This window comes from Dreissena polymorpha, chromosome 5 (genome assembly GCF_020536995.1).
Source record: "Dreissena polymorpha isolate Duluth1 chromosome 5, UMN_Dpol_1.0, whole genome shotgun sequence".
Taxonomy (NCBI): Eukaryota; Metazoa; Mollusca; class Bivalvia; order Myida; family Dreissenidae; genus Dreissena; species Dreissena polymorpha.
In genome coordinates this window covers 92,223,404-92,238,621 of record NC_068359.1, presented here as the reverse complement: position 1 = coordinate 92,238,621, position 15,218 = coordinate 92,223,404, and the positions used below count along the sequence as shown (strand labels likewise).

The following is a 15,218-nucleotide window of genomic DNA, read 5'->3' as shown; positions in this document are numbered from 1 at the left end:
TGCAGTCCTCACACACGAATCAGGAACAACACTTTCTGCCTTGACTGGATTTTCATTTAAAAGAGACTTACTTTAAACAAGAGCACCGCATAACGGCTGCAAAAGCTTGTCAGATGTTTTTTTTAATTTAGAGGTGACCTTGACTTTTGACCTAGTTACCCAAAATTGGTGTGGCGTGTAGAACTCATCAATGTGCATCTACATATGAAGTTTCAAAGTTGTAGGTGGAAGCACTTTGATTTTATAGGCAATGTTAAGGTTTTTGTTAAAGTTTTATATTAGAGGTCAGTGACCTTGACCTTTGACCTAGTGACCCAAAAATGGGTGTGGCATGTAGAACTCATCAAGGTGCTACTACATGTGAAGTTTCAAAGTTGTAGGTGGAAGCACTTTGATTTTAGAGCCTATGTTAAAGTTTGATATAAGAGGTCACAGTGACCTTGACCTTTGACCTAGTGACCCAAAAATGGGTGTGGCATGTAGAACTCATCAAGGTGCATCTACATATGAAGTTTCAAAGTTGTAGGTGGAAGCACTTTGATTTTAGAGCCAATGTTAAGGTTTTAGCACGACGCCTACGGCGAATGAGCTGGCTATGACAATAGCTCGGGTTTTCTCCGAAAACAGCCTCGCTAAAAATTAATTCCATACAAGAAGAAAGCGCCCCTAATTAGCCTGTATGGACAGCACAGGCTAATATGGGACTAAACTTAATGCACATGCATTAGGCCTGACTCATTTGTATTTTTTAAATAAAAACTAGGTTACCAGCTGCTTTAATGATATCCAGGTATTTATCTCTCTCAGACCTCAGCTGACCAAGCTCCTCTTGCAATGCTTCCTCTGTTGCTGAAAATGAAGAAAATGCTTAACTAGAGGCTTTTTATACTTTTTTTATAAAGGACACCATAAAATTTAGGGTTAGATTCTAGCTAGCCATCATTTTTGGTTGCTTATGCATGTTTTTTATCCAGACACAGAACGCCTATTTCACTTTTAAACACACTCTCAGTTTTTAACTCTGTTTTAAATATCGATAAAGTCTAGAAGCAGGAGGAGTCGGTTTTAAAATAGTTGACCATTTAGCCAATGAGAACACTTAAGCAAATTAGTGCCATACATTTAAAGTTTGTCAAGTCCTTATCTCTCTATGTCTATAATCAAACAGATTTTGAAAAACACTTTTCAGAAGACAACTGTTATTTAATGCGCATGTTTAACACCTGTGTTTAACTGTGTTAAAATAAATTGCCTCAGATTAAAAAAGGAAATATCATTTTACTATTAAATTGGGTACTCATTCTATAATTATTTAATACAAATTATCAATTAAACTTGCCAAAATGATACATTGAATTGATACGATCTCGTCACATAAAAATCAGTATTTGTTAATTAAAAACAGTGTTTACTTATAAAGGATAACAAAAGTAATGCACATACAGAGTATTGTAGAAATTCTGACTCAGCAACATTTCAATTATTGAAAGCAAATGTACTCAAAATTAACCTTATCAAAGTATAAACAAGAGGGCCAAAGGCTCTTAGTTGCTGAGACCCAAAGGAACTGAATTGTTTTGAGCAATTTGCGTGATGTTTGTGTAATAAATGTGACTTCTGACCTTGCATTTTACCCAGAACCATGTAGGTACTTTGCTAGGAAGTCATTAGAACAAATGTTCTTCTCAAGGTTTATGCTGATTGCCAATTATTGAGCAAATGGTGTGACTTTTACAGCGTTTACAAGTTTTCAGTAAAGACATGTAAGAACAAGAGCACCGCCTTGCGGGTGCAGACCGCTCATCTATTTTCTTTTTAAAGGTGAAGGGACTCTCATTTTCAATCACAAAGGAGGGAGGAGTGGAGTGAAGAGGGGTGTATAGTGTGGGGTTGTGGACATTTATTACATTATCTTCCAAAAAAGCGAAAAAAAAAAAAAAAAAAAAAAAAAATCGGGGGGGGGGGGTATAGTGTGAGGGTGTGGTGATAATTTGTGAGATGATCTTAAAAAAAAAAAAAAAAAAAAAAAAAAAAAATCAAAAAAAAAATTTGGGGGGGGGGGGGGTGGGGGGGGGGTGGGGTGGGGGTATAGTGTGAGGGTGTGGTGGTCATTTGTGAGATGATCTTATAAAAAAAAAAAAAAAAAAAAAAATTAGGGGGGGGGGGGGGAGGGGGGGGAGGGGGGGGGAGGGCACGGGGGATGGTTTGGGTGAAGTCTATTGTGGTATGTCAGGTAAGAGTAGTTTCATCAAAGTATCAATCAAATCTAATCATAAATAAAGAAGTTATGGCAATTTTAGCAAAATTTAATAATTTGACCTTGAGAGTCAAGGTCATTCTAAGGTCAAAGTAAAATTCAAGTTGCCAGGTACAGTAACCTCATGATAGCATGTAAGTATTTGAAGTTTGAAAGCAATAGCCTTGATACTTCGAGTGGATCGAAACACAAAATTTAACCATATATTAAAAGTTACTAAGTCAAAAAAGGGCCATAATTCCGTAACAATGACAACCAGAGTTATGCAACTTGTCCTTTTACTGTACCCTTATGATAGTTTGTGAGTGTTCCAAGTATGAAAGCAATATCTATGATACTTTAGGGGTAAAGTGACCAAAACATAAATCTTAACCAAATTTTCAATTTTCTAAGTATAAAGGGCCCATAATTCCGTCCAAATGCCAGTCAGAGTTACATAACTTTGCCTGCACCGTCCCCTTATGATAGTTCATAAATCTTGCAAGTATGAAAGCAATAGCTTTGATACTGTAGGAATAAAGTGGACCTAAACACAAAACTTAATCAAATTTTCAATTTTCTAAGTATAAAAAGGGCACATAATTCTGTCAAAATGCCAGTCAGAGTTACATTACTTTGCCTGCACAGTCCCCTTATGATAGTTAGTAAGTGTTGCAAGTATGAAAGCAATAGCTTTGATGCTTAAGGAATAAAATGGACCTAAACACAAAACTTAACCAAAATTGTCAATTTTCTAAGTATAAAAAGGGCACATAATTCTGTCAAAATGCATGCCAGAGTTATCTAACTTTGCCTGCCCAGTCCCCTCATGATAGTAAGTAAGTGTACCAAGTTTGAATGCAATAGCATTGATACTTACTGAGAAAAGTGGAACTAAACGCAAAACTTAACCAAAATTTGCAATTTTTTAAGTACAAAAAGGGCACATAATTCTGTCAAAATGCACGCCAGAGTTATCTAACTTTGCCTGCCTAGTCCCCTCATGATAGTAAGTAAGTGTACCAAGTTTGAATGCAATAGCATTGATACTTTCTGAGAAAAGTGGACCTAAACGCAAAACTTAACCGGACGCCGACGCCAACGCCAACGCCAACGCCAACGCCAACGCCAACGCCGACGCCAAGGTGATGACAATAGCTCATAATTTTTTTTCAAAAAATAGATGAGCTAAAAATTGCCCAACTCCCTGGTGGCCCAGTGTTTCAATCAACCAAAACCATTTTCAAACACGGCCCTGATCTAACTCAAAATAAATGTTTAGAGCAAAGTTTATGAAAATTTGACAAAAATTTGAACGCTAGAGTGTTCATGAGGTTTCACTTTTTTAGACATATATGGAAGACCTCCAAGCAACCCTCCTAGTCCCCATGGCTGCCATGTTTGTAAGTGGACATAGCATACATTTACAATTCATGTAAATACTGGCTTCCTACACTTTTTGTTAAACTGGTAAATGAGTCATCATTATAATTTCATCATCTGTCAATAAGTCAGTCTCAAGAACTACATTGTGATCCATTTGAATTTGAAAACCGCGGACTTAACACATCTTTTAAGGGAGATAAATTAGCATAGAAAAATCAGTTCAGTTTCGTTATATTGCAGTTTGCAGTTTCGACTGGCGATCAGGCGATGGGTTAATTTTGCAGACTGTGGTAGCATTATATTTTTACTCAACTGTACCATTTAACAAGAACCAGTTTTGTACACATCAGCCATTTTGACTACAGAAAGTTCCATATTTTTTCTTCAAAAACAACAGCACTATACTATAAGACAAGCACAGCAAAAAAAAATTCAACAAAGTAAGTTGCATCTGGTTAAAAGAACATTTCGATGGTAAAAATAAATGTTTTCAAGTACATGTATATCAACATAATAAACTTTAAGAAATAATTGAAATAACATAATTTTACAAAGAACTTGACCAGAATCTTTGCTTTGTAAGTAATCATGAATTCCTCACATTGCCATGTTAAAAAGGAGCCAATTGCATTACAATTAAATATAAATAATGAAAGATTTTTTTTTTCCAAAACAAAATGTTTTACAAATCAGAATCAAATAGTCACCTCCAAATTTTGTACGAGCTTCTTTTAGTTCTCTCATGTAAGCCAAAGATTTCTCCACTATTTCCAGAGTGCTCTGAAATAATCAAAACATTTCTCGTTAAATTTTGCATACAAAATGACCTGCAAGTGGAAAAATATGCATGAACAGATATAATTCTAGTATCAACAGTATATTTATTTATCTTTGGATAGTGCCATATACCCGGTAAATAAACAGACACAAAGGGTTTCGATGATGTACTATGAATGGATACATAGAATCTTATGAGTGAATGACAGTTATATTTAGTATACTTGTTTCTTTCTATGTATCTCAATAAAACACATTATCAACATGTTTAGTTTTTCTGCAATGTTGTAAAATTAAGAATAACAAATTCTACTTAAATACTTTTAAAGTTAAAGCAAAACTTTTAAAGTTTAACATTTTGACATATCTCAATAAAATTCAAGATTGTATTTCTCATTATCATATCACAATTTTTGAATTCTCTTTTTGACCCTATAAAAAATCAGCATTTCATAATTATTCTTGTTGACTTGTTATTGTAACTATTTAGGTTGACTTGTTATTGTAACTATTTAGGAGAAAAAAAAATCAACAATGAAGAAGAAAATACAACAATGTGACCTATTCTCAGAGACAATAGCATACATCTTACTTTTGACTTTTTTAGTCAAATGAAAGCTCTGTTTCTAGGTATAATGTTATTTATCCAGAAAGATATACGAACATGGCGCTCATTTGTAATATATGATGGTGGTAGCAGCTCCCCCATTTTGCAAATGCAGGCTTTGATTTGTTCTTTTCTCTTCTTTTCGCCTTCATTATGTTCCCTTCGACGTCTGCAAACTGGCACACTTCAACAAAGATTTATTAATAAAAACTTGTATCACATAAAATTATATCTTATTATTGTATATTTACTTGAAAGATTTAATAATTAATGTCCAATTATATTGGAGGGTTTTTGCAACCACAGATTCCTTTTTTTATTTACGACAAGTGCAATTAATACTTTTTTGAAATAACAAATTATCTCCCCATCCTTGCTCATAAAAAATAAAGTGAACATAAAAATTTTGCCACTTTTTTATGATGCAAGGGCCATAATTCATAAGTGCTTAGTGCAATCTGGCTCAGGGATTTCAATAGATTTTAAAAACCAGGAGTCAATGACCCCTGGACTGAAATTTTGAGGAGTCAAATTGAAAAATGCTGGGGTCAATTTTGAAGCGCGTTTATTGTGTTTTCGTCTGTATTATTCAATTTTTCAGATCAAAATATTCAGGGCCCTCAATCCATTTTAGGGGAAGCGGGTCGCTACCCATAGCAGGGGGAATTTTCACGGCGTTTCCCTTTTTTGGGGGATTTTTTTACTTACTCTCTAATTATAACATTTGTACATGTTTGCACTATATTCATTGCTTTTTTCATAATTTAGTATGTTTGACAATATTAAATAAAAATAGAATTGAGATATATTATTTTATGCTTTCCAGTGGTTTATAGAGAAATATCAGTGAATTAAAACTGATAATTTCACTGTTTCAAACAATGAAAATTATCAGTGAAAATTATCGATAATTTTCACTGTTTATGTTAAATGACGTCATTTTTTTGACGAAATGACGTCATTTTCCCAGCGAAATTCTTTAGTTAAACTCTTTAACAATGTATATAAACTGTGAAAAAAGCTTAAAATAAAAAGAAAATTTGTTGGGTTCGGTGTATTATCGATTTTAATTCACTCGTGATCATATAAAATATATATTTTCACTCGTGGCTCCGCCACTCGTGAAAATATTATTTTCTATGATCACTCGTGAATTAAAAGTGATAATCCACCGAATCCAACAAATATCCTCTATATAATCATGAGACACATCTATCTCAAAACAAAAAAAACAAAAAAAAATTATTTTTTTTTTTTTAGGGGAATTTTTCCCCCCAAAAGGGGAAAAAAGTATACTTTTCAGGGGGGGGGGGATGCGGCCGAATTTCGGCCGTGGATTTGACAGATTGAGGGCCCTGAATATGCTCTAAGAGTAACACAATATCTTAAAAATTTATACTGCTTTATTAAATAACAATACCATAATACATAACACAACATATTTTAATGAATTGGTACATTAAAATCTACTTCCTTATAACACATTTAAGTCTTTTTAACACATTTAAGTAATTTAAGATATGTACTGGTAGCACCTTTTCATCACATATTTATCATCATTATATTATCATCATCCCTATGATAGCTTTTCTAACAAAACACAATCTAAATGCATGGAACATCAAGAATATCTATTACTGTTTATCCGAATACTATACATGTCCGAAGTCCGAAATATGTACACCTAAGAATGCCTTACCAGTAGTAGTTTAACTTCAATAATCCAAATTTTTCTTGTTGTTATTTGGTTTAACAAACCTTATCAAATGTTTGTTAAATCCAGTTATTGCTTCCTCCATTTTTAAATCACCATTATCTAATTGCTACATGAAATTTGAATCGCGAGCTTAGAATTGAACGCGGGTTGAATGTTAATTTACCTTTTACAATATCGAAGGTCATGACGTAGCAAATTAATTATACTCGGATAGTTTATATCTAATCGAGAAAATGTGTTTTCTCAATGTTTATGTGTAGTACAAGCTTGATACATAAAAAGATCTTTGTGTATGTTTAATGTTTCAGTATGTATACGAAAAGTACATTAAAAAATCCTGACGATTTATTTACATGCTAACACAGTGTAATTGTTAACAGAGATTCACTTAAATTTTTGCCCGTTATCAGAAAGTCCACCGAAAGCAAGTTTTTACATGCTGCGTATGACGCATTTAAACATTACTTTGTACATGTATCGTAATGCATTCAATCTAAATTTAAATTCGCTCGTCCAATGAAAGCTGTGTCCCATAATGCACTGTCTTATTTTTCTGAAAAATGGCGTATGCATATGAATTTGTTTACGAAATTTGTAAACATATTTCTTGTAATAAATGTTTAACATTATTTTTTCGTAAGTGATGTTGTAATTATATTGGATTATCGGACAAATGTGCACATTAGAAAAGCGGTATATATACTGTTATCGTTCGATTCGATTTATATGCATGTATTTGCGGATGACAACACAGCATGACAATATAAATAAATAAGCTCAAAACTTATAACGCTGTCCGTTTATAACGCTGTTGCGCGGCTTGAACCCCGTCATCCGCGTTATATTGGAGTTACAGTGTATTATGACTTGTTAGTATAAAAAAATGAACTGTGATTCCAGTTTATATCAGATGGGTGTTACTCGTAATTATAGGTGGATAAACAAACTGACAAAACTTGCTGGACTTACTAGTGGATCTACGTAATTAATAGACCTTTGATCAATTTTGTTTTTTTCTTTAAATACTTTTGCCGACTTTCTTTAACTGTGCTGTCTGCAAAAAACCCTGCATTTATCGGATGGTCAATCAATTATCAAGTAATCACTGCTGCTAATTACCCAGTTAATGCGCACGCACTATTTAGACGGTGACATGTGTATTGGAAGAGATGAGATAAGATAAACAACGCCCGGGGTATTCCCTCGATTATAGACCGAATTTCAAATCCTGAAACATTAATTTCAATTAGGAGCACAGCTGGATTTATCACCATGGAACTCGAGATGTTAACTGACTGACTCACGGGTCAAATTTTCAATGCGTCAAAATGACGCACCGCAGAAAAAAGGGTTGCGTCAAAAACGAGTAATTTTTAATTAGCTTGCATCAAAACGCAGGATTCTGCGTCTATTGAAATCCCTGTGGCTGGTTAACAAAATATTACATATCCACAAAAATTATTACAACATTTTATGATGAACTGAGTTTCACAGTTTGAATTACAAGGCTTACAATATTAGTTTTGCCTTTTTTTATTCAAGGGCTTCAACTCATAAGTCCTTCAAGTGATCTGGCTGATTTTAAAACTTGGCTGAAATTTCGTGCATACGAACACAAACACTGATTTCTACCATTTTAGTTAGCAGAAATGGTTAACTTAATTTCGCCATTTTTTTCATTCAAGAGAGATAATTCACAAAAGCTTTCAGAAATATTGCTACTTATTAAACTTGGTCGATGTCTACAAACATCATCATACAGTTTCATTATGATCAAATGGAAAGTTATTGAGTTTACAGAAGACAGACGTTCTGACTGTTTTTCAAACCTTGCAAAGCAATTATCATTAAGCTAATAAAAATTATCAACATGTATCATAATGATCTAATAAAACTGTTATAGAGTTTTTGAGTGGCCATTTTCTCCTACCGCTGCACTCCGTGAGCGGCCATTTTTCTCCTACCACTGCACTCCGCCAGCTTCAGGTGTTCCCATATGCCTATTTACATTTTAAACAGGTGTATAAATAATAATTGAGACAAATCTTTTAAATAATCATACCCAGTTGTGCTGTCATGTTTTATTACTGTTGTGTCAACTGACAGGGATGTTTCAGATCCTATTAAAAAAGAAAAAAACAACATTCAACGATGAGCATAAAACATACATTTACTTAGTCTATTATAACACATGTACACATAATAAAGGGTGTATAAAAGGCTTCATGCACCAAGAAGTACTGTAACTTTACAGACGTACTCATAACACCAGCATGATGGTCTTTTACCCTTGCAGGTTTTTTTTAATTATTTTGGAAAAAGGAGTCTGACCAAATTGGGAATTTTTTATCGACAAAATTGTCCATTTTGGGAATTTTTGCTTCGATGAAACGGATCATTTTGGGAAAACATTGGGAATTTAACGTGCTTAAATAAGTCAGAAGTTTTACAAATAAATTTGTTTTTATTTGTTAGTTTGACCTTAAATGCATGTAAGCATCAGATGAGTAAGTTTGGTTTGTGTGAATGTGCTGGTAAATGGGAAGCACAGCAGGTTCATGGTGCTGAATCCTCGCTCTACCACATTAGTGCTTGTTGGTATGATACACATCAGCTTGACGAGTTGGAACATTAATAATCTTATAATCATAAGTCATAAGACACTTCTTTCTAAAAAAATTGGAAATCGGAAATGGCAATTGGGAATTTTTGTTATAATTTCGGTTTGGGATCAGGTCCGTTTGCATTGGGAATGCCTCCGTTTTCCGGAGGCGCAGACAGTGCTGAAAAACCCCTGCCTTGTGCTCGACATTAATTTATTACATTTGGTTACAATATTTTTTTACTGTAAAAAAGGGAGTATTTGAAAATGAAGCAATCAATATAGTTAAATGTCAGGCTTCAGCATTTTAACCATGTCAAAATAACATAGAAACCAATGTCTGCATGAAACAAAATTAGCGAAGGAGCAATTGTCATAGGACTCAATAAAATTATGCATTAATCTTTGTAAACATCATTTGGTGGAAAATGGAGTTTAGAAACTGACACTTATATATAGCATAAGAAAAACCTAAGTGCCTGTGGCATAGTGGATATCAGGTGTCCGCCTAGCGACCGGGAGGGCACGGGTTCAATCCCCACTGAGAGCATTCTTAAGATCTTCCCCAAAGACATCAAGTTTTGGTTCTACCCAGGGAATAGACTTGAAGCTGTCCACCGTCGAGTAAAAGCCATATCGATCCAGATCCAGATATTAACACACAGAGATAAGCAAAATAATCGGTAAAATAATTATTAAAATTATCTTAACTTTTAAATTATAAGAATGTTCATTGATTAATGTCATAATAACATTTGATTTTAAACTGTATTGATTATCTTTGATACAAATTACTCTATATCTTAAACTAGAACAAATGTCAACTAATTAATTAACTGTCACTCTCTTTAAAGCTTTCACTTTTTTAATGTTTTTGTTACAAAACATAAAAGGGTGAAAAGGGAATGGCACAAGTTCTAGTTTTGTTTGTTATTTCACTGCAAAAGTTAATTACCATTTTTATCCGAGGCAGTCGTCGATGAGTTGTCCATTGTTTATGTCCTTTTCAGTTAATAAAAACATATAAATATCAGTACAAATGACGGTTTTTCGATCAAAGCATTCATTTCTTTAGTGGCCGCCATTTTGTGACGTCACGTAAATATAATCTCATTGACCTTCTTTTCGATCAATAGCAAGATATCGAAAAGTGCCGTAAATAACAGAAAAGACACCACACTGCGCGTTTAAAATATCGAAAAGGTTTCATTGTTTGAATTAAATTGCGACATTTCGTCTACAGTTTTGAAATTAAACATATTTTACGTACCAATATCATTGAAATTTTATTTCTTGTGTATGACACAATAAATGTTATTATACCATGCTGAAAATTCTTCCTTTTACTTTGAATTTGAACTTGATTGAACTCTACCTGAGAAGCTTGGGAGTTATGTGTAACACAATATATGACACTGACGAATAATATTCTAAACAAGGCTATTGTCAAGCAATACGGTCCCCTACTGGCTCCACCATTGTCAGAAATTCCACCATTTTCAGATTATTATTTTTTTGGGTTGCCATAGCAACCACAATTTTTGACGTAGGAACAAAATGAAATGATGTCCATATTGCCATCTATCCATGTTGCAAGTTTCATGACAAAATATTAAGAACTTTTTAAGTTATCGCAGGATCCAGAAAAGTGTGACGGACAGACAAGACTGACAGACTGACAGACAGACAGACTGACAGACAGAGCGCAAACCATAAGTCCCCCCCCCCCCCCGGTGAAACCGGTAGGGGACAATAAATATTAAATGCCAGGAAATTATAATCGTTGTATTAAACCTTCGTTGTTTAGCTTAACAATTGACCAACGAAAATGAGACTTGTTCATGTCATGTCATCTGGTGTGGGGTGATTTTGAATCGTAATTCCTGCAACAGTTTTAACATTCCATGCACTTAGAAGTTATATCGGAAACAAAAATCATTGACCGTTGATCTTAAACTGTGATTGTCCGATTAACAAAACGGGTAGGATACTTGACACATCCTGTGGTTATATGGATTTATTATTTAATGCTGCGCCTATGTCATGATTTACTAATTTATTTTAATGTTATACTGTAAGGCAGAAATCTGAACGGTCATTCGTCGATAAAAACTATCGTTCAAAGAATGTTATTTGACACTTCAATAAGAATGCCGTTAATGCCAATTACATTTGAGTGATATTGCGATCTTTTACATTCAATCGCACGTTTAACGCAGCTCTGAAAGGTTTAATTATTTCTTTGATGCCCATCAACGCTGGTTTGTGTGTTTCAAAATTTGATTAGATGAATGATCATTAGATGGACACTATCGTTCTTACAAAAACGCCACAAATGATGAATCCATAAATGTTTACTGGCAGTGAAAATTGTCTACAGGTTAATCGAAATCGAACTAGCAATAAATATGTATCCGGACCTGGTTACTCGAGCAGTTGTATCACGCATGTCAACCCCAGTGCTCTGAATATAGTTTGACACATTTATCTCATCGAGAATCCATTAGATTTCATGATTGTCGGTGGAACGTTTATCCATCATCAGTTTTCGAATACGGGTCGTTCAAAATTCATAGTCTTCACAGTGTTGCAGGTTGTGTGTGTCACAGGGTGAGAAAATTGTGCGGCCAGAGAAAATTGTGCGGCCAGTCCGGGACTCAATCCCGGGACACCTCATTACCACGGCGAGTGCTCTCCCGACTGAGCTTACACACAATTTCTCCCCTAACGTGACTTAGTTCAGACTGCGACATACACCCCCACTCGAATAAGTATTCGTCCTCGAATAGAGGGATTCGAGGTGTTATATAATAAACCATTGACCTCCGTAAAGTCACGGCCCCACGATGGGCGCCAAATGCCACAGGGTGAAACAATTTTGTGGCCAGTCCGGGACTCGAACGCGGGGCACCTCGCTTACAAGACGAGTGCTTTCCCGAATGAGCTAATCGGGCCGCCACAAAACTTTCCCCTAACGTGACTTAGTTCAGGCCGCGCCATACTGGAATATGTATTCATCCTCGAATACAGATATTCGGGGTGATATCTACCCGGTATGTTGATTTTGAATTTCAATAAATGTCTTTTGGGACGTGCACGACGTGCCCTTGGCAGGACCTAAGTTTTCCGTGCCATTGGTAAGGGCCACTAATTACCTTTGGAGTCAGATACTTGAGCTTCTGTTGGTGGCTGCGATAACATTAGCATTTAAGTATCGTATTCCCTTGATTCGGAATCTTCGCACGCATTTTTACTAGCTTAATTCAGATCAATCGTAAAAACATTTATCCTTCGGGTAATAGCATTGGCGAAATTCTTGGCGAAGGAAGGTGTGGGCAGCGGAGGGCTACTGGACGAACCAATGCAGCAATCCACTCTGGGTCATCGACGGGCGGGTAGAGTTATTAGAATTTTCTGACACGTTAAAATAGGAGTACCCCACGGCAGCGTAGCCTTTCTCGGCTTGATTTTCGAGTAAAATTTACAAGATATACATGATTGTTTTATAAAGACACATTTGGGTCTTTTATTATAAAGAAATCTATGTTATATAAACATGGGCTCTGTTTGCAACACAGGGCTCGAAGCGATCAGTTCGGTTTTATGTTAACTTCTATACAATTAGTTACCGTAGTAATCGATCTTTGAACTTAAAACTGGTATTTTTAAGTCGAGATCCGCATGGACATGTGGCAACATAATCAGTAAACAAAATGAAACAGAACACTGGGAGTTACAAGGGACAAAAGGATAATTACAAAAAATTCACCTAAATATGAATTCTTCTAAAAACATGACATACAATAATCAAGCAGACAAAATAACCAGTATTACTTGAGAATGAGCAGATATTTGTTAAAACATTAAATATCTTCTTATAAATAGAGCTATATATAATTAAATTGTCATTTTATTCATGTTCATACGTTTTGAAAAGTGTACAACATAATTATCGGCATGAACAACTTGAAATGTACTTATTATCGTCTGCATTAAAAAGTACTTTGCAATGATTGTGAATATTACTTTGTCCTTATGATGATGCTGCTGTCTGGGGGCTGTATCCGTTCGCTTCGGATCAATCCTCTAAGTAGAATTCTCCTTGAGGATAGCTTGCATCAGTGTTATTCACAAGGCACATATGTACAATTCCAGAACACAACTTAGTATACAGTTTTCATGCACATCAATTAGTTTGCCATTTTATCATAATTTAGTGTCAGTTCATGTAATTTTTGGCTTACTTGGTCATGCAAAAAAAAGAAAAGTATAATGAGGACCATTTATGAGGGAGTTACATAATTTAGATACCCACTATATTGCTACAGAAAGTTGGCCTGTTCGAGATGAGATGATTCGCTCGCAGTAGATCTGTGACCATCTCTCGACATCATTCTTCTGCTTTTTCGATAGGTTGATGTGTTGCTCTAGTGATACATAAGTGCAGTCTAATATGGTCTGTATGAGTAGGTCCCCATTGCAATGAATGGCAGCAAACTCCTGTCTCCCAATAATATGTTGCAGCATGTTAATTCCCTCGCTTCGTACCTCTGTATGAGCCTTGCACTTCAGTAGAAGATTCTCCCTGGTTTCGTCACCCATGTTGCACAGCTTGCAGGTAGCAGATACCTCTTTCCGATTGAACCCGGCTGTATTACTTTGCAGGATATAGGTTCCTGTAAGAAGACGCGCTTTGAGTTTAGCTCTCCGGACCTCATGTTGTTTTGGATCGGTCGATGCCCAAAGATTGTGTGGATGTCCAATAGGTGCAGATTGTACCTGTATGTACTTTGCAGTAGATTGTGTTGATAGTTCCTCCTTACAGGTGATCTCCAAGTAGTCTGTTGTTGCATTTCTGAACGTGGCCTTCCATTGATATTTTGTCGGGGATTATGTATTAAGTCTTCCGGTGGAGGGGGATTGTATTTGTGCAGGATCTAACGTATGCTTGTTGAACATGAGAAACTATCTGGATTTGACATTGCCAGTTGGCGGTGCAAGACTTGATGTTCATGTGATCCTGGTAAACGTGCAATGTTCAAGAAAAGTGCCGTGCGATTTCTCTCAATGATCAGCTCAATGGGTTCGGCCCCTACCAGGATATAGACAGCTGCGTTCGAGGATCACTCTGGCAAACCCTGTAGATGTCGAAGTATCTTTCTTTGAAAGTCCTCTAGTTTCCTGAGATTTGTGGATGAAAGCACCTGTACTTCAATACCATATAGGAACTGCGGGATGACGTACATTTTCAAGACATGAAAAGATACATTTGGTGATTGTCCTCTTCTGGCATGTAGTCCTGGCCCTAATGCAGCATATACTGTTCGCTGTGCTATCTTAAGTCTTACATCCGGGTCAACTGTGTTCTTGGCAGCGCGGTCTATTCCGAGGTGTTTGACAGATGTAACTGTAGTTATAGGTGCACCATCTAGAGTTACTTCTATTGGTTGCTTGCATTCCATTGTGAGAAGCTCTGACTTATCCGGGTTTATCTTAACAAGTTCTCGCTTGGTGTTGTTCTCAACAATATCTAGCATGGTCTGGAGTTCTTCCTGTGTGTTTGCAAGGAGAGCCGTATCGTCAGCACATGTTGGTGTCGCTACGCGTATATCACCTATGAAGGCCCCCAAGCCACTGTCTCCAATAGTGGTCAGTAGATGATGGTACACCTTGTAGAGAGTTGTAGACAGTTGTGCCCCTTGTTTGGTACATCGTTTCAGAATGAAGGCATCTGACAAATCACCATCCCAACTGACTCTTACCGTTGATTCTCGGTATAGGTTACGTAAAAGTATCCACAGTGGACCGATTACCTCCAAGTGGTATAGCTTGTTGAAAAAAAAAATCTATGGTTCACACGATCGAAGGCCCTTTGTGCGTCTAGCGTCGCTAA

The 15,218-nt window shown here is 35.9% G+C and overlaps 1 protein-coding gene across 3 annotated transcripts in view; it reads right to left on the bottom strand.

Annotated features, from left to right (window-relative positions):
- Nucleotides 1-10,423, bottom strand: part of LOC127881954 (uncharacterized) — a 30,725-nt gene extending 20,302 nt beyond the window's left edge. For all 3 annotated transcript variants that reach the window (XR_008050351.1, XR_008050350.1, XM_052430219.1), the window contains exons 1-5: nucleotides 10,281-10,423; nucleotides 8,786-8,843; nucleotides 5,064-5,190; nucleotides 4,330-4,402; nucleotides 769-849 (exon numbers count right to left, since the gene is read on the bottom strand). Coding sequence is in view for 1 of the 3 variants with exons in the window: in XM_052430219.1 (XP_052286179.1) it covers nucleotides 769-849; nucleotides 4,330-4,402; nucleotides 5,064-5,190; nucleotides 8,786-8,843; nucleotides 10,281-10,317 (376 nt within the window). In the remaining 2 variants the exon portion in view is untranslated. The remainder of the gene's footprint in view (nucleotides 1-768; nucleotides 850-4,329; nucleotides 4,403-5,063; nucleotides 5,191-8,785; nucleotides 8,844-10,280) is intronic.
- Nucleotides 10,424-15,218: the final 4,795 nt, after the last annotated feature.